This window comes from Myotis brandtii, unplaced genomic scaffold, assembly GCF_000412655.1.
Source record: "Myotis brandtii unplaced genomic scaffold, ASM41265v1 scaffold191, whole genome shotgun sequence".
NCBI classification, from domain to species: Eukaryota; Metazoa; Chordata; class Mammalia; order Chiroptera; family Vespertilionidae; genus Myotis; species Myotis brandtii.
The window spans coordinates 116,874-129,162 of record NW_005357115.1 but is presented as its reverse complement, the minus strand read 5'-3'; the positions used below and the strand labels follow the sequence as shown (position 1 = coordinate 129,162).

Genomic DNA, 12,289 nt, shown 5'->3' with positions numbered 1-12,289 from the left:
TTTCAGAGAGGAAAGGAGAGGGAGAGAGAGAGAGAGATAGAAACATCAGTGATGAGAGAGAATCATTGATTGGTTGCCTCTTGCATGCCCCCTACTGGGATCTAGCCCACAACCTGGGCATGTGCCCTGACCAGTAATCGAACCCTGACCTCCCCCTCGTTCATAGGTTGACGCTCAACCACTGAGCCATGCCAGCCAAGCTGAAATATTTTTAAATTGACTAAAATGGAGTTTTTGACAGTCACGTTACTTACTTTTGATGTATAGTTTATTTACATTTCCTTGTTAATGAAGTTTTATATTTGGTATTATTAAGGAAATTTTATATCTTGTTTCTTTGCGTTATCTCCAAAGATTTAGATGTTTCATATCTGGTCCCTTGCTTACTTTCCGTGTTTCCCTTTCTCTTTTTCTTGTTAATTTCTTATTTTTATTCTCAAAGTAATGCAAACATTTAAACTTTGTAGAACTATGTAAAATGATAAAGTACTCCCTATATACATAAAACATCTCCGCATTCCCAATTCTATACCTCCCCCCCCCCTCAGAAAACTATTATTAATAGTTTGGTGTATATTTATTGGTTTGAGAAGAGATTGGGGGAAGGCCAGGGGGCAGACGCTCAACATAGGAGCTGCTGAGCTGCAGTGACTGGGCAGCGGTGGTTCTCGGGTGACACACCCCGAAACCAGAAAGGAAAGAGTCTGATTCCTTATGGGGCCACGTGATTCCACCTTCGGCTATGGGTTATGTTATTGGGGCACTGTCGCCCCAAATCTGGTTTACTGCACACTTGGGTTTGCGTTCCACACCCTGTACGACAGCAACTTTGCAGAGTGCACTCTCACACTCCGGGACCTCACAGGGGATGTCGGAGAGCCAGTTTCGGCCCACTCCCTGGTTTCTGCCCAATCCCCGCAAGGCCAGGCCGAGGGACCCCACTCACTCCACAGACACCCTTCGAGCCCGGGAGGGTGGCTCCAGGGCATGTCCATCTGTCTCACCCAGTCCCGCCCTGCTGACCACCTTCTAATTAATTTCCTTTCAGTGTGCACGAATCCGTGCACCGGGACACTAGTATTGTCATTTTTATTTTTACCAAAAATGTGGTCATACTCTCTGTTCTTTTTACAACTTTATCCACTATTTAATATATATCAGATGTGTTTCAATGTCAGTATATAGATTTACCTAATTTTCAATTTTTATATTAAAGTAATGCATATGCCTTTTATGTTTTAAAAAATACAAACAGTTATAGAAGTGTATAAAGGCTATAAAATCTTTGTTTCCCAAACCCAGCTCTTTCATTCACAGGAAGCAATCGTGTTTTTTGTTTGTTTTTAATTTAGTTGCTGCCATCCTACAACTTACCTTTTTTTCACTTAATGATATGTCATGGATAGCTTTCTGATTTAGTACTTACAGCTCTACACTATCAAAGGTTTAGATAATATTCCTTTATATGGATGTATCATATATGACTGAACCAGTTTCCTCTTCCTGGATTAGTGTTGCATGTGTAAATTTTTTTTTTAACAAATGTAATTACATTATATTAACTGAAAGTTAGCCAGTGATTTAAATTTAATATACTGTGAGCATTCACATATTAGTAAATATTAATATTTTTAAGTCATATACTAACAATTCTGTTCTTTTCTCATGCATTATTCTTATATTTTACAGAAGATTTGTCTACTAGTATCTCCGTATCTAATTGTCAGATCCAGGAAAATGTGGTAAGTAAAAATTACCTGTTTTTCTTATTCTCGGGTTTCACATCCATGGATTCAAACAATTGCAGAGTGAAAACAGTATTTTTGTTCTGTAGTTGGTTGAATCCTCATATGCAAAGGGCCAGGAATAGTTAAGTTTTGGGAAGTCAAAGGTAATATGTTGATTTTTGACTGCATGGGGGTTGGCACCCCTCACCCCCACATTGTTCAGCTGTACAGGTTTTTATGTATCAGGCAATGGAAATCTTGACACTTTGTATATTTCCCATTTAATTTACTCAGAAGTTTAGTGAGATAGATGTTATTATTTCCACTTTACCAACGAAGAAATTGAGGCCTAGGAGACTAAATTATTTGACTAACTACCATGAGACAGGCACTAGCTAGGAATGTAACACTAAACAAGATGGAGCCCCTAACATCATGGAGACTGCAGTACATACCCAACAGAAGGGTGACCTTGACTGAAGAGCAGTAGCATTAGAGAGTGCCACACCTCCAAGAATTTTCTGACAGCCACCATTATTTAAAAAAAAAGGAAGGAAGGAAATGGGAGGGAGGGCAGGGATAAAATTGAGGAGTGGATTTTTGAGTTACAGACTTTGCTTTTCATCAGTCTTTCCAAATTAGCCTACTCTTAATAATATGAACCTTTTAAGAGTGTGTGTGTGTGTGTGTGTGTGTGTGTGTGTTTTCAAATTAAAGATAGCAAATCTCTTTAATGGTAAAACTTTGTTCTTAATTTTTTTTAAATATATTTTATTGATTTTTTTACAGAGAGGAAGGGAGAGGGATAGAGGGTTAGAAACATCAATGAGAGAGAAACATCGATCAGCTGCCTCCTGCACACCTCCTACTGGGGATGTGCCCGCAACCAAGGTACATGCCCTTGACCGGAATCAAATCTGGGACCCTTCAGTCCACAGGCCAACGCTCTATCCTCTGAGCCAAACCAGTCAGGGCAAGATTTTTTTTTTTAATTCAAAGCATTTTTTCCCAATGATCTTCTTAGAGAATATATTATACTTGCACATTGAGGGTGATAGTATGAAAATTTGGCTTACTTTTCTATAACATACAAAGCCAATGTTTCATAAAATATTGTTATGAAAATTAGTTGCCTATGTCATAAAAACAAAAATGTATTTAAGTGTTTGAAGAGTCAGAGATGTTGATAATGCTTTGTAAGGGTCAATTATACTTACTGCTTACTTTTTCCTAAACAGGACATCAGTACTGTTTACCAGATCTTTGCAGATGAGGTGCTTGGTTCAGGCCAGTTTGGCATCGTTTATGGAGGTAAGTGACTATAGCCATTTACATATAGAACATACTATAGAAACATTGTGAAATTTTAAAACATCTGCCAGCTGTTACGTCTTGTCACAATTAAGTAACAGAAAGAATAAGAAAATTAGTTTCACAGTAGCCTTACTTTATCTCTTTCTGTAGCTCGCACATATTTGTGTATGAAAAATAAATGGTTTGAAGTTATGCCTGTTTATTGAAGTATATGTCCTACTGGTTTTCCAACACAAATGAGACCATTTGTCTACTGTTTGCTTTGTGACTTAGGATATTGGCAAAGTCATTTAACCTCACTGTGCCTCAGTATCTTCATCAGTTTAATGGAGCTAATAAAAGCTGATCTTCAAGCTCACAGGGTTGTTAATATTAACTTAATATACATAAGGGTACTTTATAAGCTTTAACAAAAGATATGTTAAACCCTTGTCATCCCTTGCTAAGACTATTACAGTAGTCTCCTAGTTGGCCTTACAGCCTCCAGGCTTGCCCTAATATGTGGTTAAATCACTCGCTGATTCAGTGAACCTAGAATAAAATTAATTCATTGGTACAATGTTTCCATCTTGACAGAGTCTCTAAATGCCAGTTAACTATCATTTATTTAATAAGGCAGATTATTTTTCATCAAACAAGTTGATTCAAATTTCCTACCATTTCAAATAATAAAACTCCCTTTATTAGGGTCAAATAATTTATTTCTCAAAATTAAGGTGAATGAAGGAGAAAGAACAAAATGAGCCAAAGAAAAGAAACATAAGAGTAAATTCATATAAATTTCAGTCTGTGGACAACTTTCAGATAAAGCTTTTGTATTGCATGTGAGCTGTCAATTTGCTTCTTTCTTTTCTATACTTTTTTTAAAAATAGGAAAACATAGGAAGACTGGAAGGGATGTGGCTATTAAAGTAATTGATAAGATGAGATTTCCCACAAAACAGGAAAGTCAACTCCGTAATGAAGTGGCTATTTTACAGGTAAAAAAAATGTTGCTTTCGAGGGGTTTTAATTTTTAATCAAAGACTGTTTAATGTACTGATAAGAATAAGATTTGGGATTTTGTTTGGTTTTGTTTTGGTCTCATGACCTTTTGGCTTAGTGAGAGGGTGGTGAGCATCTGAATTAACTCCTTAAGTTCTTTTTTAAAAAGGAAAAATTAAATTACAGTAAACCAAGAGTTACAAAGACTGCCATTATTTTGCTCTATGGTAGTAATTTATTTAGAAGACATTTTCATAAATAAAATCTTTTAAAAAAAATACTATTCTTAATACCTATCACCACGTTTTGTTAGATCATTGTTGTACCAACCAATTCTCACAGATGAGGTGCTTGACTATTACAGCAATTGTTATAAAAATAAAGACAGCTTAAAAATTATTTACCTTTAGCCCGACTGGTGTGGCTCAGTGGTTGAGTGTCGACCTATGAACCAGGAGGCCATGGTTATATTCCCAGTCAGGGTACATGGGATTGGGGTGCCAGCTCAGTCCCCAGTAGGGAGTGTGCAGGAGGCAGCTGATCAATGATTCTCTTACATCATTGACGTTTCTAGCTCTCTATCCTTCTCCCTTCCTCTCTCTGAAATCAATAAAAACATATTTAAAAAATTATTTACTAAATAACAGTAGTAGTTGTTATTTTATTAATTCAGAAGTCTAAAGATTTAACTTATTAATGGCTTAATCCATTAAGGTATATTTTTAAAGATATATTGGCAGTGACTTAAAATCCCGTAAAATAAATTACTATATGTTTTAAAAAATATGTTTTTATTGATTTTAGGGAGAGAGAGATAGAAACGTCAATGAGAGAGAAACATGGATTGGCTGCCTCCTGCACATCCCCTTCTGGCGATCCAGCCCGCAACCAGGGCGTGTGCCCTGACTGGGAATCGAACATGCAGCCTCCTGGTGCATGGGTTGATACTCAACCACTGAGCACCACCGGCCGGGCTACTGTGTGTTTTATTTTCTTTTAACATTTTTACTTCTTTTGGGAGTCACCCAGAGGATAAGATTTAGCTTTATCTGTTTAATTTTTCTGATAAATGCTTATTTTATCTTTTTAATATTTAATATCATATAAAATAGTATATAATATTTAATACATAACATGCAAGTTTCTATTAATTCAGTGTATAGCTTTTGCACAATATTTTAGAAATCATGGTGATGTGATAGTTAAAGCTGTCAGCGCCCAGTTTGCTTGTGGGTGAAGTTCAAGAAGACATACTCACTAAACTTATGGTTCCTTGAAGAAGGTAAGAAATTTATAAACACATAACTAATTTTACATTTATTATATTATTGGTCACTAGTAATAACATTTGCCTCACTTCTTTTTCAGAGGAGTGATAATCAAAAGATTGGTCTACACAAGCTACCTGTGTTCACTTCAAGGCTGCCTCCTACAAAGAAAGTTACCCTAAATGGAATATTAGCTTTCACACTCTGTATTAGGGTGTGACTACATTATTAGGAGATCTTTTTTCATATCTTATTTTGGAATCTTTCTCATTTTCCAACTAATATGCAAAAAAATAAATATTAAGGATATATTCCTAAAGCTTGATTTCTTGGTGTCATTTTTGATCACTGAACCTCTTTTCCCCTATGTTAGCAACTCTGGATCATGGTAACAAATAGGAATTTCCAGATAATGTACAATGTAAAAACTTTATTAGTGTATCCTTCTGGTTATTTTCCTTGAAATTGCCCAGTTGGGGATAGAATTAAATAATTGTAACATGTTTCCAAATATAATGTTGTCATCTTAAATTTAATACAATACTATGTTTGTGGTAGATTCTCTTCAAATTATTCATAGAAAATATTTACATTTTTATATTTAGTAAATGGCTTATTTTGTGCCAGAAACTATACTTAATTTTTCTCAAACTCACCTAGCAGGAAGATGCTCCATGAAACGAGTTATTTATCAGTTTTGTTGACTGATAATTTCAAACTACCTACACTGTACTAGGCACATAGCAAGTACTCTTATTATTTGTTGAATAAATGTATTTATGTGGGGAATTATTTAGAACATATTAAATTTTTTAAAAGGAAGCATGGAATGATCCATTTGTATAAATTCTCATAGGGGATGTACAGGAGGCAGCCGATCAAAGTCTCTCTGATATAATGTGTATACTATATATGTTTATATACAGTTATGTGCAGAAAAGAATTCAGACCTGCATACACTGTCAGCATTGTCTCATCTAGGAAGCATGGGGACTTTTACTTTCATTTCATGGAGATATGGTAATGTTAAGTGTTTCTTTGGCTATTTATTGCCTGAGCAGAAAAGGGGTGGTGCTGAGAAAACGTTATCACAAACTTAAACAGGAACTTTCTATTTTGAATATTGTGTTATAAAGCCAGCATTTTCCCCTTCTTGGGAGTCATCCAAAAGCTACGAGAAAACTGGTAAACAGTAAAGCATACTCTGTCCTTCATAATAATAGAGAGTTCAGACCTACAAAATAGGTAGAAATTTTTCCAAAAGTAATGGAGATGGAGCAGGGGCGCTTGCAGGAAGGGATACCACTAGAATGGTTTTTGCTGGCTCTTTTGAGATCTACAATTGTGATATCCAGGCACCTTCTCAGAAGACAGTCAAGGGATCATGATCTGATAAGATTTATTTAATTCAAGGGAAAACACATTAAATGAATTGAAGGGCAGTTAAAAGTGGAAGAGAACAAATCACACTATACCAAATAACCAGTCATACGAATATATACATATTCAAATGTAAATATTCAAAGAATAGTATTATTTGATTTTCATGCAATATATCTAGAAGTAGATTTCAAAATCAAAAAACAAAGCCCCCACCACCTGAAAACGGTATATTAAAATCTTAATTTTTGAATCAGAGCAAAGTCAAAATTTCAGAACACTATTTAGAAAATAATTATTTAAAACACTATATCAGAGGTTTTGGACTATCGCTCAGAGAAAGCTTATTAACTTGAAATATTAAGCAAGAAAGAATAAAAATAAATTAAGAATCAAACTCAGGAAGTTAAGGAATGAACAAACAATGAATTTAAGGAAAGCAGAAGGGATTAACAAATAAAAATGAAATTAATAAATTTAATACCAAAAAGAATAAAATATGTCCAAAAGCATGTTCTTGCGGGGGGGGGGGGGGGGGCGTTAACAATAAAATAGTCAACCTAATAATAAAATATAAAAACATATTGAAGAGATAACCACAAATACTGGGGGGGAAAAAATCTTAAGGTACTACCTTGCACAATTCTATCAGATAAATTAGAAAACCTGGAGAAAAATGGTTAATTTTCTATGAAATTATAGTTTTCCAAAACAGACTTCAGAGAAAATAGGACACTTAAACAAACAGAAGTTAAGAGAGAATAATGGTACAGCGCAGTTCCATTTTTGTATGTGCGTGTGTGTTTTTAAAAGAGGGTGGCGGGGGGGAACCTAATAGACAACTACAGCATAGGGGACAGCCAGCCATACTTCCAATTCTAGGTTGACCAAAGAAAGTTATGATATTCTGAATTTTTCACTGCTTACTGTCATTAATTATTCACTGTGGGCTATTTCACTTCTGTTTATAAGATTTTGTCACTTATTTTGTTGCTTGGAAGATTTATGGTGTTTTAAGTTGATTAGTAAATTGGAACATTAAGTAGTTTTAAGTTGATTAGCAAAGAATATTTTGTGCTTCTTACTCATTTTCTTAAACATTTTTAAAAAGAACAACCATGAATTAGACATTGATTTAAAATGACTAAGACACAGTCTCTGCCCCTAAGGAGCTAATGAGGCTACAGAGTAAGATACATACATAGTATGATACCATGGGATAAATATTGGGGGAATTGAGATGATGGTGGATTTAAAAACATTTTAGAGATGGAGCTCAACTTCACATAGACAAAAAAAAAAAAGTTTGCCCTCTTAGTGTAATTAGGTACCCATGATAAGGACAAAAGGCATAAGAAAAATACTATTTCTATTAATAAATTAAAAGTGTAATTATTTGGGTCAATAGAGCATATTTAAGATGAATTGGGAGAATGAAGTTAGATTTTTTAAGATCTTAAAATTCCAGCAGAGGAATTAAGATTTATGCCCAGAAATAAAGTGCCATTTGAACATTTTTGAGCATGGGTGACTTCTCAAGTTTGCTTTAGAGGAACCCACCCCCCCCCTCCTCCAGTAAGATAGGTTGCTTTATTTATTAGCAGAAACAGTATCACATTCATCTTTGTATTGTCCAACCCTGGTAACATAGTAGTACTCAAGTAACATTGGTTGATGGAGATAAAAAGATGCTGAGCCTAAATGAGGGAAGACCAAATCAACGCATAATATAATGAGAATCAAGACTTGGGTAAATAATTACCTTAAAAACAAAGCCATGTCTTGAGCATAGACCTTCACAAATACTTGCCCCAAAGAGTTCTGTGTAATTAGCTAAAATTTGATTGGCAATTGGTGCTTATTCATGGACAGCATAAAGTTAGTGTCAGAAGATTGAAAAGGTGAGACGGAAAAGAAGTAGTAATGAACAAGGGCAATTATATAATCAACTTGGGGAGACATTCTTTGGCCTCAGTGCATCAGCTCTCCATAATTTGGAAAAATCGTAATGTGTGATACTTTTTATTTTGTTTGCTTTATTGTTTATTTTCCTAAGCTGTTTTTCTTCCTTTGCCATGTATTGCATACAATTAATCCTGCAACTCTTCAGAATTTGCACCATCCTGGGATTGTAAACCTGGAATGCATGTTTGAAACCCCAGAACGAGTTTTTGTAGTAATGGAAAAGCTGCATGGAGATATGTTGGAAATGATTCTATCCAGTGAGAAAAGTCGACTTCCAGAACGAATTACTAAATTCATGGTGACACAGGTATCTTAACCATCTTTTTAAACTAGAGAATAATTTTTTGACAGTGAAAGATAACTGCTTAGTTTTTTATTTTAATTTTACATTTATCCTGTTTTAGAAGCAGCTGTCTTTTGTTAGCATTGTTTCTTTTTAAAATTTTTAAATTACACTTGACACAGTATTATATTAGTTTCATGTGTACAACATAGTGATTAGACATTTATAACATTTACAGAGTGATCACCCTGATAAGTTTAGTACTCATGTGACACGATACATAGTTGTTACAATGTTATTGACTATCTTCCCTATGCTTTATTTTATTTTTTATCTTTTAGTTAAATATACTGGAGAGATTAGAAACTACACAAAATAATTAAATAGCATTATATGTATTTTACATATTCCTAATGTGGGAATTGTTAATCTTGAAGAATAGGAATAACACAGTTAAATCTTGATGAACTGTAGTTGGCTTTTCAAATTACTGTATCGTTCAACAGGTTAGATTGGGGTTTAGCTATTATTTTTCCAGGCATTGAAAAAAATCTGTTTCTTTCAATAACAGATACTTGTTGCTTTGAGGAATCTACATTTTAAAAATATTGTGCACTGTGATTTAAAGCCAGAAAATGTGCTACTCGCATCAGCAGAGCCGTTTCCTCAGGTGAGATATTCTCCAAACCTTCTTAAGTATCATTTTAAATATCTTTCAACATGATGAAGTACCTACATAACAAAAAGCCATGCTGTAGGTTCAAGTATATAACCATTTTACAGCCAGCAAAGATTAATACCTGAAGAGTTTGAATTCAGATTTTACTAATTATATTGTTTATTTTTATGAAAGACTTTCTAAACTTAACCAGATCTCAAGGAATACCTTCTGCACATAGACTGTTTGCAATTCACCTCTCTCTTTGGGTTGGGGTTGGGAATAAAGTGGGGGAGAATCAACCTTGGTAGGTGCTCGTTGCTGAGCACAAAACAAACAGGGGTAACCCTGAATTTGGAGATACTAGATTTTGATTATCTAGTTGGCAGGAAGCCAATTCTTCTTGCTCTTTAGAATATTATATTTCAACTAGAGGCCCAGTGCACAAAAATTGTGCACTCTGGGGGTTCCCTCGGCCTGGCCTGCACCCTCTCACAGAACGGGAGCCCTCAGGAGATGTCCGACTGACAGATGGCTTAGCAGGGAATGGGCCTAAGCCGTCAGTCAGACATCCTTAGTGCTGCCACGGAGGTGGGAGAGACTCCCGCCACCACTGCTACAGTCTCCAGCTGTGAGCCTGGCTTCTGGCTGAGCGACGCTCCTCTGTGGGAGCACACTGACCACCAGGGGGCAGCTCCTGCATTGAGCATCTGCCCCCTGGTGGTCAGTGCACATCATAGGGACCAGTCGTTCCACAGTTTGGTGGATTTGCATATTAGCCTTTTATTATATAGGATCATTTTCACCAAAACCTATATAAGAATTTCATTTCCCATCACCACCAGTACTCAAGCACATATAATACCATGTGTGCCCTATGTGTGATGCACTGGTTTCGTTTTTTACTCAGTTAAATTTCATTTAATTAAAAAATGTTGATCTTGATCCAAATTTATTTCATCACCTAAAAATGAATCATAACCCAAAGTTTGAAAAAGTTTTCCTGAGGAAATATGTTTGCAGTACCTTTGAATGGTTTTCATGATTGTGTCATTGATGAACCTTCCAAACAGCTAGAATATCTGTTGCCAAACTATTGTTTATATACATTTAAAACATGTACAACTAGACAAATGCCTAGAATAAAAACAACAGATGGCGATTTTACTTGGTAAATTCAACTCAAATTGTCTTTCAAAGAAAAAATGTGTTAAAAATTATTTGACCTTTTTACTTTTAAAGAAGTAATCATATTCTTTCTTTTATAATGCCTATGTGGTTAGAAGTTATTCCTTATCATTGCAAGATCAAAGAGGGTTCCCTAGTCGTTGGCGCAATTTTTTTAAATAAAGTACTTCCATATCTTATCTCAGATCTTCAAAATAGTATGGGCAAAGGATACACGCCCCCACGGCTAAGACTAAAACTCTAGCTTTCTGACCTCTACTTTAGTGATCTCCATTGTTCCACTAGGAACAAAGGGAAAATAGCATAATTTACTGGATAGTCTTTTTTGCTCAAGTGCTAGCTAGCCATGGTCACACTTCTTTATTCTGTTGCCAAACTGCCAAGTCATTTTACTTTATCAAGATGTTAGCTAAAATACGGCATTTAACAACAAAATGAAAGAGTTTATGTTTCTTCATGGTCAATATAGTCCTACTCTTCAAAGACTCAAATAGAGAAATAGCCAATTTCAGTAATGACACAGAACAAATGTCATCATAAAAACATCTATGAGGGTCCCTATTCCCAAAATAGCATCATTTAAATATACCTTCATCTTTGCTCTCCTGTCAATATTTGTACTACTGATTTGTACAGGCCAAATTCCTTTTCTCTCATTTTATATTAATGCTTTCTCTGAAGACATTTTGTGAATGAGGCATTTCCTCTGGAAAGTACTTGTTATTTGCTTATTCAGCATGGATGCATCATTCATCACCAAAACCTGAACCTTTAGATGAGTGTTCTGAGCTCTGCCAAGCTTATCAAACTTCCAGAACTCTGTTCCCAAGTGGACATGATAGTGAATGTGGCTACCTGCAGATATAACGTTTTTCATATCTACATAAACATCTAATTAGCACTAATTGTGCCACAGGCATAGAAAGCACTGTTATTTTTCAAGCAGTCTTTAGCATTACTCTTCTGCTGGCCATATTAATAGTTATCTTTAATACACTTCAATTTCATTTACTTGCCAATTTATAGTATCGATACTTGGGAAGACAGATTCTAGGATTAAGCAAAATAAAAAGTGGGTGTTTTTTTAATTTTTTTTTTTTTTTATTGATTTCAAAGAGGAAGGGAGAGGGAGAGACAGAGATAGAAACATCAGTGATGAGAGAGAATTATTGATTGGCTTCCTCCTGCACACTCCCAACTGGGGATTCAAGCCTGCAACCTGGGCAAGGCCCTGACCAGGAGTGGAACCGTGACCTCCTGGTTCATAGGCTGACACTCAATTACAGAGCCACGCTGGTCAGGCAAAATAAAAAGATTTTAAATATCATAACTTCTTTTCATTCAGCAAACATTAAGTACCTTTATATGTCCAGGCACTGTGAATCCACTGGGGATTAAAAATGAAATACATAGCCCTGACCGGTTTGGCTTAGTGGATAGAGCGTCAGCCTGTGGACTGAAGGGTCCCAGGTTCGATTCCGGTCAAGGGCATGTACCTTGGTTTCGGGCACATCCCCAGTAG

At 35.6% G+C, this 12,289-nt stretch overlaps 2 protein-coding genes across 5 annotated transcripts in view; both read left to right on the top strand.

Annotated features, from left to right (window-relative positions):
• LOC102242739 (interferon-induced, double-stranded RNA-activated protein kinase) overlaps window positions 1-12,289 on the top strand; it is a 274,887-nt gene that overhangs the window by 150,831 nt on the left and 111,767 nt on the right. The window lies entirely within an intron of this gene.
• PRKD3 (protein kinase D3) overlaps window positions 1-12,289 on the top strand; it is a 61,488-nt gene that overhangs the window by 41,174 nt on the left and 8,025 nt on the right. For all 3 annotated transcript variants that reach the window (XM_005864714.2, XM_005864716.2, XM_014538417.1), the window contains 5 exons: window positions 1,690-1,742; window positions 2,966-3,038; window positions 3,915-4,021; window positions 8,784-8,945; window positions 9,493-9,591. In XM_005864714.2, the coding sequence (XP_005864776.1) occupies window positions 1,690-1,742; window positions 2,966-3,038; window positions 3,915-4,021; window positions 8,784-8,945; window positions 9,493-9,591 (494 nt within the window). The remainder of the gene's footprint in view (window positions 1-1,689; window positions 1,743-2,965; window positions 3,039-3,914; window positions 4,022-8,783; window positions 8,946-9,492; window positions 9,592-12,289) is intronic.